At 42.0% G+C, this 23,370-nt stretch overlaps 1 protein-coding gene across 1 annotated transcript in view; it reads right to left on the bottom strand.

The window, feature by feature from the left end:
• Window positions 1-23,370, bottom strand: part of CLSTN2 (calsyntenin 2) — a 731,451-nt gene that overhangs the window by 433,592 nt on the left and 274,489 nt on the right. Inside the window, exon 2 of the mRNA XM_052642128.1 lies at window positions 17,908-18,030. Coding sequence (XP_052498088.1) covers window positions 17,908-18,030 — 123 coding nt within the window. The remainder of the gene's footprint in view (window positions 1-17,907; window positions 18,031-23,370) is intronic.

Here is a 23,370-nt window from a genome sequence, read left to right on the forward strand (position 1 = left end):
TCTTTGGGATTGGAATGAAAACTGACATTTTCCAGTCCTGTGGCCACTGCTGAGTTTTCCATATTTGCTGACATATTGAGTACAGCACTTTCACAGCGCCATCTTTTAGGATTTGAAATAGCTCAACTGGCATTTCATCACCTCCATTGGCTTTGTCCATAGTGATGCTTCCTAAGGCCCACTTGACTTCTCATTCCAGGATGTCTGGCTCTAGGTGAATGATCACACCATCGTGGTTATCTGAGTCATGAAGATCTTTTTTTGTATAGTTCTTCTGTATATTCTTGCCACCTCTTCTTAAAATCTTCTGCTCCTGTCCACAATAAAGGACAGAAATGGCATGGACCTAACAGAAGCTCTGGTGTAAGGAGCAGACAATGGAAGAGATTGCACTGAAAACACAGCAGAGCCCAAGATGAACCCAGGAGCAAATGTGTCCAAAGCAATAAGAGAGGATGTTAGATCAATTTAAGCATGTGATGTAATATGACTCTGCCATTCATTCATTCCACAGACTTTCACTGAACACCTACTCAGTGTCAGGTGCTAAGGACACAGAATGGATTGAGACACAGCTGCTCAAGACCAAGCAGGCTCATGAATACAATCAGCCCAGTGTGGCAAGTACCATGGCAGAGGAGAGAACTGCATGAGCCTGGGGCCATGAGGACACCACTCAGAAGAAAAAAAGTCTATTTCTCATGATGTGGGAGCCCTGACAGAGGGGTGATCCTGATATGGGCATTCAAAATTACAAGGCCCCTCTAAGCATTCCCCTGCTCTCTGCCTGTACACACTGGGCTGAATTTGGCCCAGGACCCTCTTTGTAAATTAAATTCAGACATTGAAAGTCATGTCTGATGGATTAGATGTGGACATGAGAAGGGGGGTGACTGGAGACACCGAGTGGAAACCAGACAGCAGGCAGGAATATCTGAGCTTGTGAGGGAAGCAAAACTCACTATACATGAGATAGAAGTCAGATGGCAGAGGGCAGAATCAGTGGCAGACTGGAGTGGAAGGTTATGTACCACAGCACATCTCTGGCCTGCACGTGAACCCTCCATCTCTGAGAAGGGAAGATTTTGTAGCAAAACAGAAAAAGATGTCAACATTGGGAGTCCAAACATTGTTTCTGTAGGAAGCCTGAGCACAAGTGGACCAGAAGAGGAGAAATGCTACTTCTTCCTGGGCTGAGAGAGAGGTGATGAGGGGAGGTGATGAAGCCCTATTGCATGGGCCCATCAGCAATACAGTGGACCACCTGAGGACAGTGCTAGAGTAGCAGGCATCCATAGGTGGGTGGTGATGGAGCACCCACTGGTGGAGGCCAAGGTAGAATACACCCCAAATGGTATGGCCAGCCCAGGGCAGACACCATAGGAACAGGGAACAGCGCTAAGAAGGAAGGCCCAAAGATAGGCCAGACAGAGGCAGGGCAGAGGGGCAGCGAGCAGCGACATTTGGCATCTTAAGGACCCTAGGAGGGACATGAAGAAAGGGAAAGGGCCAAGGGGTGTTCCTGGACACTGAACTTGGGTCCAAAGAGTGTCATGTTTTGATCCTTGCAACTTTCAGCAAAATAAGCCAGGGAGTGGCTTTGCAAATATGCCCACACTCTTCAAATAGGGTTGGTTTTTTTTCAACTCTTCCCCGACCTTGAAATTTTGCTATTAGTATCATTAATGAGCAAAAAGAACTCCTGCCACACTGAGATTCTCCTTTCTATTAAAAAAAACATAAAGTATTTGTTTTTTAATAAAGTCAACAGCCACCCAAGCTGACCATTGCCAGCGCTGTCATTTACCATGGCACTCAGCTGGAACTTAGATAAATAATGATAATTTTTTAAGTTTGTAGATCATATTGGACTTGACTTAATAGGCCCTCTCTCCAAACCTCTGAAAGGATGGCTCATAAAAAACTAATTAGTTTATACAGACTGTCAAGGTTCATGGAGGACAGCTGGCCTTTGATGCCTCATCTGTGATTACAGGCAGCTACAAGATCATAAAATCGAGCTCTGAACTCATGCCAAGGTATTCCGTGATCACACGCTGGACACTGTGCCAACGCAAAAAAACTGAACTATAAATGCCTGCTTGTGCTCCTTTTCTTTGATTTGGAATCTCAAAACAAGCTAAGACATTAAGGATTTGCATTCATAGGCCCCCGATTCCTGTTAAAGTCAAACCACTGACCTTACAAATCCATGTTCTGAATTAATATTTGTGATGGGGCTCAATTCCAGGCCTGTTCAATATGGCCGCTGTCATAGCTGCAGAAATAGCTTCTAGAGAAGGGATTAGAATCAGTATTAACTTGTCTAAGCTTGGCTATTAAATGGTCCAATTACAGATGGAGCTAGTTTTCAGTCATCATTGATTTCACCGTGATGATCGCTGGTTACAGCTTTTTAAGAGGATTTCTTTAGTGTCTTCAAATTCCCAGTTCATTCCTCTCTATGCTGTTCCTTTTTCCTAACTGTCTTGGGCTCTTTTCTCTCCTGTAGCTCAAACAATGCCCCATGCCCTCAACATAGAAAAGCACATTGACAGGTGGTTTTTATGTGGCCTCTGGTTTTCAAAGACATAGACATACTCAGTAATTTCAGGGTAGAGATTAGAAATACAAGTACAGCAAGACAGCAGGCAGGACCACTCGGGAAACGAGGCCACAGTTGCCATGATGGACCACTTAGACTCCATTCCCTCTGGTCACATCTGTTTCTCTCTGGGACAGCTGCCTCCTCTCAGTCTGCTGACCAAGCTCTTACACTGTGATTTCCATGTGTCACAAAAGGTTTAGCTGCAACCCTCACCCTCTAGCATGGCACTTCAGCATGCAAACAGAAGCCAACTGGCCCACATGGTCTTTTCTATCCAGGTAGCAGGTCACAGGATGGAACTAGCTGATTCATTGGCCAACTACCGCCAAGTGTCCACCCCGTGTCCAATCACAGCCAGGCAAGGGGGTTGGGTCATGTGGCCTGGAATCTAGCCACCAGCGGCAGTGAATGTGAAAGTACCATAAACTTGTGATATCATGCTTGTCAATAAGGCCATAGATTGGGAGTCCTTTATGTTCAGATATCTTTGGGCTTGAAGCTTGGTGGATGCCTGTGCCTTCTGAATTGGTTCTCCAGTAGAGAAAAAAGGCTTTGTTTTTATTTTATGTGTTTCCTGATTTGTTATATAAGGAGACCCTAACTTGGGAGTTAGGTTTGGCCCATCGTCTTTGGTTGAGCTGGACAGAGTCAGGGACACTTACATGGAGATGAATGAAGCTAAGGGTGTCCCCAGGGCCTGAGGCCAGGACCTTGACCTCAGGGGCACTGTGTCCACTTCCACTGAGTCCACTAGTCATGGGATCAGCTCAGATTAGTTCAGTCACTCAGTCGTGTCCAACTCTCTGTGACCTCATGAACTGCAGCACGCCAGACCTCCCTGTCCATCACCAACTCCAGGAATCCACCCAAACCCATGTCCATCGAGTCGGTGATGCCATCCAACCATCTCATCCTCTGTCATCCCCTTCTCTTCTTGCCCTCAATCTTTCCCAGCATCAGGGTCTTTTCAAATGAGTCAGCTCCTCGCATCAGGTGGCCAAAGTATTGGAGTTTCAGCTTCAACATCAGTCCTTCCAATGAACATCCAGGACTGATGTCCTTTAGGATGGACTGGTTGAATCTCCTTGCAATCCAAGGGACTCTCAAGAGTCTTCTCCAACACCACAGTTCTAAAGCATCAATTCTTCTGCACTCAACTTTCTTCACAGTCCAACTCTCACATCCATACATGACCACTGGAACAACCATAGCCTTGACTATATGAACCTTTGTTGGCAAAGTAATGTCTCTGCTTTTTAATATGCTATCTAAGTTGGTCATAACTTTCCTTCCAAGGAGTAAGTGTCTTTTAATTTCATGGTTGCAATCACCATCTGGAGTGATTTTGGAGCCCCCAAAAATAAAGTCTGACACTGTTTCCACTGTTTCTGCATCTATTTCCCATGAAGTGATGGGACCGGATGCCATGATCTTAGTTTTCTGAATGTTGAGCTTTAAGCTAACTTTTTCACTCTCCACTTTCACTTTCATCAAGAGGCGCTTTAGTTCTTCTTCACTTTCTGCCATAAGGGTGGTGTCATCTGCATATCTGAGGTTATTGATATTTCTCCCAGCAGTCTTGATTCCAGCTTGTACTTCTTCCAGCCCAGCGTTTCTCATGATGTACTCTGCATAGAAGTTAAATAAGCAGGGTGACAATATACAGCCTTGACGTACTCCTTTTCCTGTTTGGAACCAGTCCGTTGTTCCATGTCCAGTCCTAACTGTTGCTTCCTAACCTGCATAGAGGTTTAACTAAATAATGGTGAAAGAGAACAGTGGTTCTCAGAGAGAACAGTGAATTGATGAGCACTCCTACAGAAAAGAATCACCCTCAGAATGGGGGAACCTGGCTGTATTTTTCTGGCAGGAATATCAAGATTGCTACAGGTTAAGTCAAGTGATGGCTGTGTGCCTCCGTTTCTCCCTCTTTTGATGAGAAGTTTACTGAAGTTTGCCTTTCCCTGGAGGCTTTGTGAGGGAAGAGATCTTTCTCATTCACAAGTCTCTGGATCAAGAGGAGCTACATGCAGACTTGATGAGGATCACAAAATCTTGGGCTTCAAGCCAGATGCCTAATTGGATTCCACTTTGGGGAGTTCCGGGATGCAGTGAGCATATTTGCATGAAGAAGGGATGTGAATAATTGTAGCCTAAGTGTAGGGAGAGAATGACTGCACCGGTGTCCCTAAATTGTCACCTCTCCAGGCCCTATGGTAGTCTGCTCTTACTCTGGGCTTAACCACGTGACTTGTTTAGCTAGTGGGACAGTAACAAACTGTCAAAAGTTTCTGCAATCAGCACAGGAATATATATGCTCTGGCCAGCCTGTGGACATGCTAAGCCAGTGTGCTGGAAGATTACATGGCAGACAATGGTGTCATCCCAGCCAAGGCCATCCTAGCCCAGCCAGCCTACAATCTACCCACCAGCTGTCCACGGATACCCAAGTGAGCCCAGCTGGGATCAGCTGAGTTTGACTCAGATGAGCAGAGCTGCCCAATCAATAAGTAGACCCATGAGAAAGAGTTAATGGCTCTTGTTTGATGCTCCGAAGTTTTGTAGCGGCTGTTGGACAGCAATACTTAAATGAGGCATCAACTTCACCATTTGGAATTACAACTTCACCTTTATTACTGGGTCTGAGCAAATCATACAATCTGATTCAAATTCAGTCTCTTCTTCTATAAAATAGGGATAAGGAGAATGTGTATTTCCGAGAATTGCTGTAAAAAGTAAATAATGCAGTGTATGTAAAATACCTACTACAGTGCCTGATATGTAGTGTGGGCTCAGTAAGTGTTAGTTAAGGGACTTCCACGGTGGTCCAGTGGTTAAGAATCTGCCTGCCAATGCAGGGGACATGGGTTCGATACCTGATTGGGGAACTAAGATCCCACATGCCACAGGGCAACTAAGCCCACAGCCTGCTACTACCACTGAGCCTGCATGCTTCAACTCTAGAGGAGTCTTCACACTGCAATGAAAGATCCCTCATGCTGCAACTAAGACCTGATGCAGTCCCCCAACCCCTCAAAATATCCAAAACCTTCCCATAAAATAAATAAATAAATGTTACTTAACTTTCAGTGCTGTGTGCAAGCTGTTTCCTATATGAGGATGTATGATCAAGGGGACAATTTAGGGTTAAAATCCACCTCTTCTTCTACTTGCCAAGTCATGTGCTCTGGTGCAGGACAGTGCCGGGAGCCAGTGTGAGGAACTCCACCCATGGCAAAGGTTATGAGGAAGGAGGCTTCGGCAAATGCAAAGACAGGATTGAGCCTCAGGAAACCCCCTGTTCCCAAGCATGTACCCCCAAAACTAGGGTCTGCCTACTTTACTGTTTTATGCTCTCACCTATACCTCTGACTTTACAGGGGGCTGACCCCCATTGCCTCTCTCGGAGAAGGAGTTAGCTTACAGCTCCAAGTCAATAAAAATTCCTAGGCGTGACAAGAGTGTTTCAACTTACGACCTCCTCTGAAGGTTATCTAGCCTGCCTGTACAGGTTCATCCTAATCGTGAAAGGCACGAGATGTTTTAGACTTACTAAAAGCAGATTCTTTTGGGAAGTTAGAAATTATTAGTATAGTGGGTTGGTTAGGAATTATATTGGGGAAGGGTTTTTCATTTGTTGTGCCAATAATTGCTGCTAATTCCCTGCCCTGGGTATGACAAGGGTGTCTCGGGTCATACCTCTCTGCCGGCAGACTAGCTTGTGTGACGGGATTATCCATACTCCTGCCACTACGCACATGATTGTTTACTACCTCTCAACCATAAACAGCATAGAGAGTTTGGAATATTTTGAAAATCTTAATTCTTCTCTCATTGTTGAGTCAATGATTGCTGCCAGGCCTCCATATCCTTAGGCACCTGGGAATATATGAATGTATTTGGAATATAGAAAAGGAAATATAGTAGTTTTTGATGTTAGCAATACTAGACCTTTTGAGTTAATGAATTTTCTCTTTTGTTATAGATCACTTGGTGAAGGGTTTTCATTTGTTGGGTTGATGTTTGCTGCTAAATCTCCATATTCCCTGCCCTTATAATGAATATAACTAGCATATAGGAGAAATAAGTATTAACCTTTAAGATTAATCATGTTAACCTTAGGTTAAATAAATTCCTTTCTTAGTTGTAACCCACTATAGGAATGCAACTTTATCTGCTACCTTCAGAGGGTGGCACCTTGTTTAAGAAAAAACACCCTTGGAAAAATAAGTTTTTTGGTTATCAGAAAGAAAGGGTCGTAAAATGTCAGCAGGTCTCATGGCCAGAAGATGATGTAAAACCCCTAAGACCTTTTTTTATACATTTATGTGAAGCACCTAATTTTGATAAAGGTCAGGACTGCTGACCCCCGCATGACTCTGTATTCATCCCTATGTATAACAAAAGGTATATAAGCAAACCTAAAAAATAAAGATATCAGATCAGTTTCTGGAAAGACTGATTCCCCCGTGTTGTTTCTTTCTTGCTCCCCATTTTTCTGGCTGAATTCCCATCTGGAGCATGGGTGCCCACCACATCTACTTACTTGCCCTGGCTTTTAAGTTCCATGCGAGAAGGAGCCCAAGGAGGGGCACCTTCCGATATTCAAGTGGCGCCAGTGGCCCAACGTAGATGGTGCAAATTCCTTGTCTTGGAATTTTATTGGTATCTCTCGTAAACCAAGTTATTCAGCCTCTTCTTCTCCACTAATATTTCCTACTACACTATCCGTTTCCAATCTCTCTCTCTATTTGTAATTAAATAAGCTTTTTCATAGGACGCTGATTTCGTCTCCCCTTCGAATTACCCTGGATCCACCGGGGTTGGACCCCGGCAGGGCAGTGTCTATCTGAAAGAAGGGGCACCTGTTTCTAACTGGCACAGTTGCCATATGGCTGGCAACAGCTCTGCTATTAGTACTGATTTTATGCACTTTTCATCTTGTTTTAGTATATTGTCATTAATTCAGAATCCAGGAGACTTGAAATTCTCACATCCAAGGGCTTCTCTCAAAATCTCTCCTAGGGCCAGCATGCAAGTTTTCCAACCCAGGACCCCACCTCCCTCCTATTAGGGTGACTAACTCACTCCAGTTTATCAGGACCTTCTCAGTTTTGGCACCAAAAGTCCCACAACCTAGGAAACTTGTGGTCCTAGGCAAGCCAGCATCGTTTTTCTCCCTGAATGTCCCTTACTCTTCAGTCTTATTGATGGAGAACACCCACAGTATCCACTGGTTCCCCCTTAATTGTTAGTTTTACCTGGAACATGACCTTGCCAGTTTTCTCATCTAGAAGGTCACGGTCACTGGTGAATTGTTTCCTACCTCCAGTCAGACCATGACGTCCATTCCCTGTTGTCATCCCCTTCTTCCTCCTTGACTGACCACCCCTTGCTCCTGTGCTCCTTCCCCTGTATCTGGCTCGAGTTCAGCCATCCTTGACCCTCCAACACCAAGACAGCTTGTATGACCATCCATAGGGTCTCCAGCTGCTGCCCAAGAACCTAGTCCAACCAGGCTCCTGTGGAGAGGCCTGGTATACCAGGATTAAGCATAGAGTGTGATGGAGGAGAACTGACCAGTAGAATCTTTAAGAGATGGGCCATCTGAAACTTACCAAGGCTGAGCAGATACATAGCCTGCAACATGAAACAAGTTAAAACCAACAACCACAAAAGGCCACATGGCAGGGGACACACAGAGAGCTTCAGTTTCAGGTGGACAAAGAGAATAATTAATAAGAAGAAAAAAGTGGAAGGCTTTGTCATAACTGAGAGAAACAATTCAAGGCAAAGACCCCAAAGTCATGGGCAACAGAGATCCAGGGAAGTTCCTTAGTCTCCCTTGGGCAGAGTGGCTTCACCCTACAGAGCACGGCAGCAGGAGTGCCGTGTTCTCTGCTCAGTGAGGCGAAGGCTTCGTGCCCCAGTCTCCTGGCATCTGAGGATGATATGACGGCCCCTGTCCACCCCCGTGGCGCTAAGATCTGCCTCCTGAAGCGCTCGGCCCTCAGCAGAAAGAAGGGAGACAGAAAATGAGTGAGAGGAGAAAACTGGAATGAATGCAGTGCCTGTGAAGGGATGACCAAGAAAGGACCCCCATTATGCCCCCAATTCCGCATCAATCACTGTCAAGGCTGGCAGCTACCAAGTGGGTAGAACAAAGAGAACCAAGGAGCAGAGATAAGCAACACTTTAATTCCAGAGGGATGGATGCATCAGGTCTTTCTTTCTCCCAGTCTGCCCGGCAAACCCCTCCAGCAGCAGCAGAATTGGGAGCACAGATGCGGTCTGATAAGCCTTTCTGCTTCTGGGGACTACACATGAACCTTTTCAAAGTCACCTCCCACCCCATCTCCCTCGTGATCACAAGCATCAACTTGACCAGATATTCTGGTTTACTGACTGGTTGTTGCACCCCCATTTTTTTTCAGCTTTCAAATAACTCCTGTATTGTTCTCAAATCACAGCTGACCTACAGCTGGAAACTTTCAGATCACGGTCACTATAGTGAGGGGGAGACTTTACCATAGGGATGGAGGCCTGAAGACTATGGAGATGGGACCAAGGACTCTGCCACAGGTTGCAGACAGGTATGGGACTCCTGTCTAGCCCTTACTTCCCTGTCTTTGTCTAATCTGAACCCTGCCATCTGCTTGGAAATTGCGCAAACACAGATTATATCAGCAAAAACATTTGACAACACAAGCTCAAATCTGTCACTGAAAAGAGAACACATCTGTTTTTTGCTATTTATGAACTAAACCATAAACATAAAATCCTGACTCCTATGTTTATATAAGAAAGTTGTTTTAAACAAACTTGCCCATGGCAGTATTATTTTTTTTAATGGAAAAATCGTGTAAACAACTCAAATATACAAAACATAGTAGAAAGGTGAAGTAAACCATGATATGGCCATATGATATACAATTATGCCTACATGTTAGTATTTTTGAATATGTTTCAATCTTCTTGGAAAACCATTCTGTGAAAAGAAAAAAACACAAAGACTGACCCCATATATACTCCAGATGAATAAGAACTATGTATCCAGACATGAATAAAAATGGTCTGGCAGGGTTTTAGAAGTATGGGTATACTGTTTTCTTTTTCTTTTGTTCTTTATTTTTATTCTATTCACACGTATTGGGTTGGCCAAAAAGTCTGTTCAGGTTATTGCTGTAGCCTGTCAGGCTTCTCTGTCTATGAGATTCTCCAGACAAGAATAGTAGAGTGGGTAGCCATTCTCTTCTCCAGGGGATCTTCCCGACCCAGGGACTGAACCTGGGTCTCCCACATTGCAGGTAGATTCTTCACCATCTGAGTCACCAGGGAAGCCCAATGACACCTCTGTCTCCAGGGAATCTTCCCAACCCAGGGATCAAACCCAGGTCTCCTGCATTGCAAGCAGATTCTTTACGAGCTTAGCCACCAGGGAAGCCTGGGAATACTGGAGTGGGTAGCCTATCCCTTCTCCAGTGGATCTTCCTGACCCAGGAATCAACCTGGGGTCGCCTGCATTGCAGATTCTCTACCAGCTGAGCTAGCAGGGAAGCCTAAGATGTTTAGTACTTGAATGCATAGATGCTGGTCCATATTCTTCTGTTTCCTGTTTATGCTAGATTCCAACTCTGTGAAGTCCAAGGCAACAGCCCACATTGTAGATTCCAGAGCTAAGTCTGAACCCAATTCTCTGCCTGGCCTACTCTGCACTGAACTTTGGTTGAGACCAACTGATGCTCAGAGAACAGGATGGGACATCAGCCTCTGGTCCTCAGGGATAACACCGTACACCAACCAACTTGGAACACAAAGGCACATCCACAGTGAGGCTGACATAGATGGCCCCTCTGCTGCTTGGACAAGAGCTCAGAGAGTTGTGGGGTGGGACAGACTGAAGATGGCTGTGTCCAGTGCAGGTGGTCCTGAGGTTGCTGGATGGGGCAGTGATGCCCAGATGTGGCTGTTTCACAGTATCCCATGTGGTACTCAAGACTTCTTTCACAGTTTTTGCTGCTGCCATAAACTACCTAAATACTTACTTACTTACACTTTTTCTTTAAATTGGGGTTTTAAAACTTCAGTAAATGTATTCAGAAAGAAAAGTAAAAAGCCAGCAATATGTGCCCCCAATAGAGCATAATCTAAATAAAATACAACAGAATGTTATTAAAATTCTAGCACAACATGGTTGCCCATGGAGTGCTATGGGATGGAGCTTGCTCTGTCTTTGTCAAAAAAGACAGATTAGCAAGTATTTGAGGGTGCTAACGACATTTTGATCCTCCCAACTGCACATTCTCCTTGATAGATTCAGAAAGATTCGAAAAAGAACTTAAATGGAAATGACTTAACATGGAATTCAACTTTCTTTAACAGTATGTCCAGGTACCATGGGAATCTTGTACTGCCATTGAGATATGCCTCACACATTGGAAAATTGGTAGAGGGGAAAGGAGGCAGGACTTGGAGTCTGAGAGTCTGGAATTGAGTGACAGGGCTTAGTTTGGCAACCTAGAACAGTTGCTTAATTTTTCCAAGTCTCAATGTCCTTATTTGCAAAACAAAATCATAATAGCTGACCCACTTGTTCCACAAGGTTGGTGAAAGGCTTGGATGTAATTCTATGCATCTAGCATCTTACACACACACCTCTGTGTGTGTGTGTGTGTGTGTGTGTGTGTGTGCATGTATGTATTTATAACAAAAGAGCACACGGTTCACACCTAATAGGTTATTCCACAGGGATAAATGATAGGTAGAACATTTCAACTAAAGTTTCCAGAGTTCCACACAATTCATAAATGATTTTCCCCAGCATTAGTCAACATATAACCAGAAAATCCAGGCAGCATAGCTTGATGGTACAAGTGGGTGACTACATCAAGCCTTCCAAAAATCCCTGAACTTGCTTTTCTTCTTTCCTTAATATCAGCACCACAGATGATATCACTTCATTATAATCAAGCTAAAATGAATAAAACATGGCTTATTGATGAGTGTGAGAATTATTGTTACTCTTGATTACTCTCATTACTACCATTGCTAGGATCATCAGAACCATGACACACTGGGCATCCTTTGGCTGCTAGTGCTCTTGGCACTTGGTATTAGTATCTTACTTAATCCACATATTAACCCAGGAGTAGGTACTATGTTTGTTGTCGTTCAGTCGCTAAGTCGTGTCTGATTCTTGTAATCCAATGAACTGTAGCCCGCCAGGCTCCTCTGTCCATGGGTTTCCCAGGCCAGAATAATGGAGGGGGTTGCCATTTCCTTATCCAGGGGATCTTTCCAACCCAGCACATCAAACCTGCATCTCCTGCATTGGCAGGCAGATTCTTTACCACCGAGCCACCTGGGAAGCCCCAGGTACTGTGTTTACCCCTATTTTATTAAATATAAATAAATTACCCCTCAGAGCAGAGAAGTCAAGGGCAATGCACTCCAGTACTCTTGCCTGGAAAATCCCGTGGACAGAGGAGCCTGGTGGGCTGCAGTCCATGGGGTCGCTATGTCGGGCATGACTGAGCGACTTCACTTTCACTTTTCGCTTTCATGCATTGGAGAAGGAAATGGCAACCCACTCCAGTGTTCTTGCCTGGAGGATCCCAGGGATGAGGGAGTGCACTGGAGAAGGAAATGGCAACCCACCCCAGTGTTCTTGCCTGGAGGATCCCAGGGACGGGGGAGCCTGGTGAGCTGCCATCTATGGGGTCATACAGAGTCAGACATGACTGAAGTGACTTAGCAACCCCTCAGAGGAGTTCAGTTCCTTATCTGAGACCATACACCTTGTTAATGGCAGAGCCAAACTGCGAATCCATGTGTGTCTGATCAGAGCCTGGGACTGCTCACAAGTAGGATTCTTTTATCATCATAAGACACTACTGCTGTACAGACCCCCGAGGAGGGTCTCTGCCATCAGGCAGCTGTGGAGTCCAAGCCTGAACAAAGGCCCTGGGTTGATCCAAAGACAAGGAGGGAGCGAGATTGGTAGATGCTGAGCAGAACAAGGAGGACCCAGAGAAATAACCATGGAGGAAAAGGTGCCTTCTGCTATAACCAGCTAATCAAACCAGGCCAAATCATATCCCAGGCAATTTTCTGGGCAGCCTTCAGAGAGTCACCCAGGCTGAGAAGCCAGCCAATTATGCCTGATCATTCTCTGCAGCCCTATCCTCACAAAAGACAGGTCCAGACTGGCCCAATGTAGACAAATGAGCAGTTCTATTATCTCTGAAAGGTAATCTAATTCCCTTCAAATTTAAAAGTCTCCACAGTTTCCTAACAGGCCTCAGTGGGGCTCGTGCAGAATTTAATAAGTTCACGGTGTGCCCAGCTTGCTTTCATTATCATTTTTTTGCCATGCAGTGGACAGAATTTTCATTATGACTCAAGGATTCTTCTGTATCTGATTCTCTAAGATTGTGTCCGCTGAGCTTAGACACCAGGTTGAGAACTGAGTCAGGTCTAATGGACTTGACTGAGGTCTGAGAGAGGTTTCATTGACTGAGAGAGAGTGTCTCTGCTAATCAACTGGGGCAGGAATCAAACAAATATCACAGGGAACGGGAACTCACAGCAAGGATGAGAGCCCCGTGCTCCACTCCCAGACCCACGGCTGGCCTCCTCTGGGACACTGAGCAATTTTCTCGGGCTCCCTGTGAGTTAGTGATCTCCTCCATGAAAGGAAGACAAGCATTGTGAAAAAGCAACTCAAATCAACAAAAGTTTTACTATATTTTGAACTATTGCAGCATTCTTTAAATTTAACCAACACAACAATCCTGGGAAGCTTATATATTTATTCAACGAATGAAAACAGTGAGACTACTGGGACTGCCCTGGTGGCCCATTGCTAGGACTTCATGCTCCCAATGCAGGGGGCCTGGGTTTGAACCTTGGTCAGGGAACTAGACCACACATACCACACAAAAGGTCCTATGTGCTGCAACTAAGGCCCAAAGCAGCCAAATAAATAAACAATCCAAAAAAAAAAAAAAAAAAAGACTGAGACTACGTAATTGGTGATTGCATCTTATTGTCATAAAATAAGATTCCACACCATTAGAATGAGCCATATAGGGTCAGGGAATGAGAGAGATTTGTGTGAATGTGACTGCAAGTACATTCAAATTTTCTGGAAAGCAATTTAATATGTTTCAGAACTTTAAAATACTTGACCAATTAATTCTAATCCTGAAATCCATCCAAGTGATAGAATCAGAAATATAGACACACGTTGTAATAAGAAAGACCAGAAATAAACAAATTGTTCATCATCTCATACCAGTTAGAATGACCACCATCAAGAAGACAAGAGTTAATGAGTGTTGGTGAGGATGTGGAGAAAAACAAACCCTAAAGTACAGTTGATGGGAATGAAAATTGGTATAACCATCCTGTGATGGTTATACAGCATGGAGGTTCCTCAAAAAATTAAAAACCCAAACTACCATATGATCTAGTAATCTCACTTATGGTTATATATCCTAAGGAAATGAAATCAGAGTCTTGAAGAGGTATCTGTACTCCCAGGTTCATTGCAGCTTTATTCACAATAGCCAAGATATAGAAACTACCTGTCTGGATGAATAAAGAAATATATACAAACATCATTCAGCCATGAAGGAAAGAAGGAAATCCTTCCATTTGTGACAATATGGATGGACCTGGAGGGCAGGAACACTTACTGAAATAAGTCAGACAGAATGACAAACACTGAAATGTCACTTATATGTGGAACCTAAAAAAGCTGAACTCATAGAAACAGAGCAGAATGGTGGTTAAAAGGGGTCAGAAGTGAGGAAATAGGGAGATGTCAGTCAAAGCGTACAAAGTTCCAGTCGTAAACTTGGGGGATCTAATGGATCACAGCATGGTGATTAAAGTTAACAATACTATATTATACACTTGAAAATTGCTAAGACAGTAGACCTTAAATATTTCCACCACAAAAGTAAGTGGCAATTATGTGAGGTGGTAGAGATGTTAGTTAACACTGCTGCTGCTGCTGCTGCTGCTGCTAAGTCACTTTGGTCGTGTCTGACTCTGTGTGACCCCATAGATGGCAGCCCACCAGGCTCCCCCATCCCTGGAATTCTCCACGCAAGAACACTGGAGTGGGTTGCCCTTTCCTTCTCCAATGCATGAAAGTGAAAAGTGAAAGGGAAGTAGCTCAGTCGTGTCCAACTCTTCGCGACCCCATGGACCATGAGGATAATCATTTTGTAACATGTGACTGTATCAAGGCAACACGTTGTATGCCTTAAACTTACACATTATATGTCAATTATATCTCAATAAAGTTGGAAAAAAAAAACAGTAAACTATAGAATATTCATTGAGTCAGAAATCATGCAGCCATTTAATGAGTTGCAGAAGAGTACTTAATAAAATGATATATATTTCTTAGTTTAGCAGGAAAAATAAGTTATAATATTGACTATGAAGTGTGATCAAAATTTTTAGATTAAAACAAAGTAGAACAACAACTGGAAGGAAATACACTATAATGTTACAGAGGCTCTCTCTGGGAGTAAGAAATGTTCACATATTCTATAATAAACATGATTGTCATAATCAGGAGATACACAATGAAAGCTATTTTACATCCCTGGATTTTGCATTTATCCACAAAATGCAATCATGATTTTTATTTAAATGAATGATACCTTACACAGGAAATTTTTATTAAAAAACTTATTTTAAAGGAGGGACATCTCAAGAGAAACAAGACAGAGCAAAAGTGACGTGGTTGGAACCATCCCCCCATGAGCTTATAACTCATCTCACCGGCTAAGTGGAAATAAAGACCACTGGGATGAGGGTGGAAAGCCTGACACACAATACCAGAGCAGTTGATAAGGGGCACCAAAAGCTGCAGTTGACTTCGGGAAATGATGCAGCTGGTAGATATGAATTTTTCAATTTTATGAGAATGATAGGAATCTGAAATAAATCTTCAGTATTTTCTTTTTAAGATAAATGTTTTAAAATAAACGCCTGCAGCGTGGATGGATGACTAGTGTCTATGTCCTGTCTTAGAGCCGATCATAAATAATGCTGAGAAAAATAGCTTTGACCATTCTCAAAAGCACCTTTATTTTTCACTCTTAAGAGCTTGGAAGATTATATTTTTGATGCGTTAAGCTAGAGTTTTTAAAAATTCAGCTGTAAATATCAAGAGGAGTGTAGAGATTGTCTTCAGAGAGACTGCTCAGGGCTTCACTTAGAAGCCAACCTTACTTTCAAGTGTCAGAAAACCTGTGGTCACATTTAATGGTTAGAATTCAACTCCAAGTTTAGAGTATTTGATGGATTTAGAATTGAAGAAAATCCTTTGGTCAGTCTTCAGGTGAAATGATTAAGTGTCCTTCAGGTCAACAACCAAGGAAGGTAAGTCATTGTAAATCCAAACTTCCCAATACCAGATTTGCTTAAAAAACTTTTTTTCCCACTTTGGTCTTTACATTACAGAGTCTATAACTTAACTGTAAAACAGCTTAATCAACAACCTCAGTTTCCTAGTTCACTACTGGATGAGAACAGGGTTACACTGATGCAGACACAATGACTACTCAGACACATCCTTCATTTTTAAAGTGTTAGCCTCACTACACTACAGCGACTTAACAGCATCCATATACTTCTCATTTAATATGTCATTAGTTTTCTCTCTATGTCTTAAACAGGGTTCACACACTTGAATGGAAAGATAAATAAAGGACTTGTACATATTCCATCTAACCAGGGAAGCCACAACTCAGTACTTCAGATACTTCAGATCTGACTCATCAAGATAAAGCAGAATCCTGCAGTTTTATGCAAAATATCTCAACTTCTAAATATTGTCTCCACTTAATTTTTTAAAGCACACATCACATGCCAATTCAAACATTTCCATAACCCAAACAATTTTGCTAGTGTTTGTTTCCAGAGGGTTGATGAGAATTGCTGATTAACCCCAATATAGTTTAGTTATGTCCAAGAAAGGGATGAGTTGGAATATTCCTGGAACTGACAAAGAAGGTCTAGGGAAGACATTTCATGTTTTGTGGAAAAGACAGCATGGGATTTACACTGCCAAGTGGCATTTTGTTGAGTTGGGACCTCTGAGGATGGCCGGAAAATATATGGAAATGCCCCAATTCTAAACACCATGGAAGTCACAGTTAGTTACTCTTTGTGGCTATCATTCTGCATAAAACAAAGATGAGGCCTTCTTCTGAGAGTCTCCCCCATGCTCTGCAAGAATACTTATGGGTTTATCTTCACATAAGGCTGAACTTCCCTATTTTGCTCACCCCTCATTCCTTACTTTATAAAATGTTCTGTAATGAAAAAAAGGCCTTCACAAAGCTTATCTCTTAGAAGTGTGAAAGAGCCAATTTTTTCTGCCCAAGCAGCTCATAAAGTAACAGGCAAACTGTCAGAAAAAATAGACTTCATCATGGTGAAAACCTCAGCTTGGCACCCATCTATCATAAAGCAATCTTCCAGAAATCTTGAAAACCTTCATTAAATTTCCTGTCTTCCTCCTGACAGTTATAAAATGTTAACAATATCACTCATGATGTAGGCATCTTCAGAAATTCTTTGTCCAACCCCTCCTCCCCTTGCCATCACCCATCCCCTTTTCTTTGCCAAAATCTATGGAAACATGAGACATAACCATCTTCTTTACACACCCTTCTGGGGACTTGGCCCTTGCAGGAGGTTAAAGGAGGAAGCAGCAGTCATCTTGATGACACTGAGAAGGCTCTTTAGTTACAAGCTGCAAGGACAAAATGGCCCTGCCTCCAGATTCCTTCTCCAAATGGGACACCCATTTTGAAGCTCAAGGGCATGACCCTTAACAAATAACTCCTGATACTTTTTTCTTTCCTTTTTCTCTTGTCAATCCACCAAGCTACAAGTCTACATCTGCCCATGATCGTGAGTAGTGGGGACAGTGGGTCACACATCTTCTCATGTGTATGAGTCAACTTTCTAGAGGGAAAATCCCCTATGGACCTTGCTGGCCCAACTATTCCAACTTCAGGGACTACTTGAGCAATATATCATACACCATCTCTCAGAAGAACATATAAGAGTCTTGCATTGGAGGCAACACCAAGGAGAAAGACCATAAGGAGGTATAGAATTTACAAGGAATCAGAAGAAACCCAGTTTTGAAAGCACAGACTCATCTGTGAAAGGCACAGGTGGTGACAACAGCAAAAAAATCGTGGAGGTTTCTCGACACATCTCTCAAGTGAGTGCAGCCTGACCATGCTAAGCCATCATCTCACCTGCAAAAGGAACCGGTGCATCTTTATCCAGGGCGACCAATGGTGGGTCCAAAATGACTGTGTCATTGTTCTCTGTTATGACTCCATGATATGAAGTCTCTATCCATGGTTTGTGCTTGTTCACTGGAAAACAATGGAAACAATAGAACAAAGATTGACTTTTAATATCATCATTTGAATAACCAATCCATAATAATATTATGAATTTGCTAAAATCCCATTATTTCTATTTCTAGATGCCTAGCATGTGTATGTATGTGTGTTAGTCACTCAGGCATATTCAACTCTTTGTGACTATCCAACCCGTGGACTATAGCCTGCTGGGCTCCTATGTCCATGGAATTCTCCAGGCAAGAATACTGGAGTGGGTTGCCATTTTCTTCCCAGGGGATCTTCCCAACCCAAGGATCGAACCTGGATCTCCCACATTGCAGGCAGATTCTTTACCATCTGAGCCACCAGGGAAGCATGCAGATGCCTAGTGTAGATATTTTAAATAATTGATCCAAAGCTTTATTTCTCAAATGCTACTATTCATAGATGTTTCAGAGTGAAAGCTTGTTATCAATCAACAAAATAGCAGATTACAACTGCGTACGGGGATTTTTTTACCTTAACCTTATCCGATCCATCATTAGGAGTTATTATTGACATTTATATACATATATATGGATAAGTACCAAAATATATGTGAAGATATCGCACACATTTGAATATTTTCTGATCAATGAAAGATTGAGTCTATCTAGATTGTCTAAATCACCTAGCATTTGCAAATACTCTTCAATAATTTGACCAGTTGAATGATACACTACATAATATACAATTAATACACTTAAAATATGTTAGTAGTTGAGGTACATCCTCCCAGCACATTGTATTCTTAACCTCCAGTACCTTGGAATGTGGCCTTAATTGAAGATAGGGTCTTTATATAGAGGTAATCAAGTAAAATGAGGTTATTAGGGTGGGCCCTAATCCAAAATGACTGGTGTCCTTATGAAAGGGGGAAATGTGCACACAGAGAGGGACAGACATACACACAGGGAGATCACCATATGAAGACTGAAGCTGTGCTTCCACACCCGAGGAACTACTGAAAGCTATCAGGGAGACTTTCAGAGCAATCATGGTCCTGCTGACAATCTGATTTCAGACTTTTGGCCTAGCACTGTGAGACAATAAATCCCTGAAACCTATTTCTGAAGGTTGAATCAGGCCCAGGGAAGAGAGCCCCTCTGCCTAGAACAGGTCTTTTTAATGTGGCAGCGGGCTCATCCATGCTCACACGTTGGCATTCAAACCAGTGCTTCATTTGGACTCTGGAAGAGTTACAGCCACTCTGGGCTGTCCCCATGCTCCTCTGCTCTTTTATTAGCCATCAACACAAATGAAATGTAAATAATTTGCAACTGTTGGGAAAAATAATTAATCTTTTTTTTCCTTTAATTAAACCCAGGGGCCTATTTATTAGAAATGTGTACAAAAGATATGCCAGGAGCTCACCCAGTGCTTCAGATTCATGTGCCACTCGGCTCAGTGGCAGACAACAGAATCTAGAGGCATAGTTGCTGGGTTTCAGCCCTGGCTCAGTCACTTGAGGGCTGATCCCCTGCAAGTCCATTGGCCACTCAGTATCTCAACTCCCTCAGTTGTAAAATGGGGATGATGACGCCACCCATAGGGTTGTCGTGTCATTCAGGTGTCCTGGGCTGAATACATAGCCCCTGACTTTTCATCACTCAGATTCACCGCTGCTCTTTGGGCAGTGACAATGCCTACAGGAAAGGTGCTTTATAGACCCTAATGTTGAAAAGTTGACACCTCTTCCCCATTAGTGAGGATTTTCCTCTTTATCACTACTACTGTTAGTTGAGTACCTACCACACATTAGGCATTTAAGATACATTCTTTAATCTTCCCAACAACCCCTCGAGATACCCCTTCATATCATGTACAGGTGAGGAACTGAGTCTCAGAGGGGTTTAAACGTTCCATTTTTAGAAAATAAGAAGGTTCATTGTCCTAAAATTTCTTCATCCCTCTCCTACTTTCTAACTTCCTTCAGATCTATCTCAACTTCTGTTTTGTCAACATTGATAAACATTTGCATCTTGATGAGCAACCCAAATGAAATCTTTGTTTTGTGTATAGATCACATCCCCAGGGTTGCAAATCAGTACATAAAACTGACATTATTTTGATTATGAGGATACAGTTCATGGCTAATCCAAGTATTGGGCATGGATTACTTTTCCTTCTTGGAGGTCTAACTGTCAATTCAAGAACACCATTCCTTGTATCCAGATCAGTTGGATTCTTGATTCATTTATTCCATCAAATGGCTGAGTTGTCCTCCATTTTAACTTGCATCATATTTGGAGCCAGCCTCCTTTGTATATTTTTGGTGTTCTGAACTTAATGACTGTCTTTTTTTTTATTTTTGTCAAGTAATGAAACACAGGAATTCTTCCCCATATCCTGACAATACTATAGATTTTAATCTTTCCATATATTACTTATCCCTCATTTGTAAAATAGAGACACTTGATTGGAATAGTGTGAAAAACTGCATGATCATTTAGTCAAATCTAGCACTCCTGGTACAACGAGGCATTTAAATACTCTTAAGTCCCCCTGGCTCATCTCATGCTCTCAGTGGTTGAGACGTACCCACTTCGGAGGTATTTAATTCAGCTTCATTCGTTCAACAAATATCTATGGAGTACTTAAAATGTGCAAAAAGAGTCTAAATATTGGCAGTAAAATGGGGGAAAATGTCACTGAAAAAAGCATTTGACAAAATTCAACATCCATTTATAACTAAAGCCACTGGCAAATAAAAAGTAGAAAGAAACTTACTCAGCTAAAGAATTTGTATAAAAACCTATAGCTAACATCATAATGATTAAAGAGTGAATGTTTACCCACTTGGTTTGGAAATGAAAGTTTAAATTGTTTTTATTCTCAGAGAACATGCTTATCAGTGAAGCATATTCTATGGAGTCTACAAAAGTGCCACTAGAACTAATATATGAGTTTATGAAAGTCACAGGTTAGAAAGTTGATCTACAAAAATCAATTGTATTTCTATGTATTAGAAATAAACAGAAGTTCGAATTTAAAAATATGAATATTATAGCATCAAAAACACAAACATTTAGAAATAACTTTCACAAAATACTAAAAAACTTTCACAAAATACATGTAAGATCTGTATATTGAAAACACAAAGATATTGCTGAAAGAATTTAACGAGGACCTGGAGAGGTCTTAGTTGTAAGATAGGCAATGTTCACAATTTAGTAAACTTGATATAGTTAAGATGTAAACTTTGTCCTACTTGATCTGTGTCAGTGCAACCCAAGTCAAAATAATAGCAGAATTTTTAAAACGGATAAGCAGCTAATCCTAAAATTTATATGAAAAAGACCTGATATAGTCAAAACAATTTTGAAAAGAAGAGTAATGTTAGAGGACTTGAACTACTTGATTTTAAAACTTCTTATAAAGCTACTCTAATCAAGACGGTGTAATACTAACATAAAGATAGACATATAGATCAAAAGAAAGACTGAAGAGTATAGAAACAGACATACATACATATGGTCAATTAACTTCTGACAAAGGTTCCAAGATAACTCAATGGGGCAGAAGATAATCCTTTCATTAAACGCTGCATTGGATATCCACAATCAAAAAAAAAAAAAAACAAAACAAAACCCTTCAATCCTACGTACTACACATCATACACAAAAAGTGTCTCTAAATAGATCATGGTCTTAAATGCAGGAGATAAAACTACAAAACCTTGAAAAAAAAAGTATAGGAAAAATCCCTGAGAGTCCCTAGGGTAGGCGAAGACTTATTAGAAGGGACAAAAGCAAGTATGAATTATAAAAGATAAAATTGATTCATTCAACTTTCTAAAAGAAATAGAAGAAAACATTAAATAAGCACATCTCATAAAGGGCTTGTATCCAAAATTTAAAAAGAACTCATACAAAACAAAGACAAATAATCTGCTTTCAAAGGGGCAAAAATTTGAACACACTTATCACCAGAGCAAATGCATAAACAGCAAATAAGAATGAGAAGAGATATTCAGCATTAATAGTTATCTGAGATATGTAAGCTAAAGCCACTGTGGGATATCACCATGTCACTGCTAGAATGGTTAAAATGATACTGACAATACCAAGTTGTGATGAAGATGTAAAGCAATTGAAACTCACCCATTGCTGGTAAGAATGTAAAATAATCAAATCACTTCGAAAATAGTTTAGCAATTTCTTATAAAATGGCTCAGCGACTCCATTCCTAGTATTTACCCAAGAGAAATGAAAAGACAAATTACATAAAAACCCTTGCAGGTAAACTTTCATAGACTTTTTTGTTCAGAATCGTGCCAAAGTGGAAACTAAAGTGGCCATCAACTAGCAAATGGATAAACAAATTGCAATATATCCATATAATGGACACCTACTCAGCAATGAAAAGAAATCAACAACTGATCCAGATGAAAAAAATAGGTGAATTTCCTAAGTATTTCACTGGTGAAATGAAAGAAGTCAGACACAAAAGACTACATGCGGTGTGATGCCATTCATATGATATTCTGCTGCTGCTGCTGCTGCTGCTGAGTTGCTTCAGTCGTGTCTGACTCTGTGAGACCCCATTGACGGCAGCCCACCAGGCTCCACTGTCCCTGGGATTCTCCAGGCAAGAACACTGGAGTGGGTTGCCATTTCCTTCTCCAATGTGTGAAAATGAAAAGTGAAAGTGAAGTCGCTCAGTCGTGTCCGACTCTTCGCGACCCAATGGACTGCAGCCCACCAGGCTCCTCCGCCCATGGGATTTTCCAGGCAAGAGTACTGGAGTGGGGTGCCATTGCCTTCTCTGGTAGCAGCCCATGCTGCTGCTAAGTCACTTCAGTCGTGTCCGACTTTGTGTGACCCCATAGACTGCAGCCCACCCGGCTCCTCGGCCCATGGGATTTTCCAGGCAAGAGGACAGAAAATGCCAAAGTATTGGGATAGACAACAGATCGGTAATTGCTAGAGTCCGCTTGCCAAGGAGAACAAGGAACTTTCTGGATGAGGGAACTATTCTGTATCTCAATTGTGGTGATGGTTACACCTCTCTGTGCCTTGTTGAAACTTACCAATATGCCTATTTTAAAAGAGTGAACTGTATTGTGTGTAAATTATACTTCAATAAATATGGGATAACAATAAAGTCCTTATTCTCAAGGGACTCTCAGAGTAGAAAAGGATCCACGAAACCAGGATAGTAAGAGATAGGTAGGAAGAGGGAAAGAAGAGTGCTATGGAAAAAGAGAGGAGAAGCACTCATCCAACCATGGTAATCCAGAATTAACTCCTGGAGAAAGCAGATCCGAAGTCAAAAACAGGAGGAATTAAGCAGGGATACAGGATATGGAGGGTCCCAAGTGAAAGAACA

This window comes from Budorcas taxicolor, chromosome 1 (genome assembly GCF_023091745.1).
Source record: "Budorcas taxicolor isolate Tak-1 chromosome 1, Takin1.1, whole genome shotgun sequence".
NCBI classification, from domain to species: Eukaryota; Metazoa; Chordata; class Mammalia; order Artiodactyla; family Bovidae; genus Budorcas; species Budorcas taxicolor.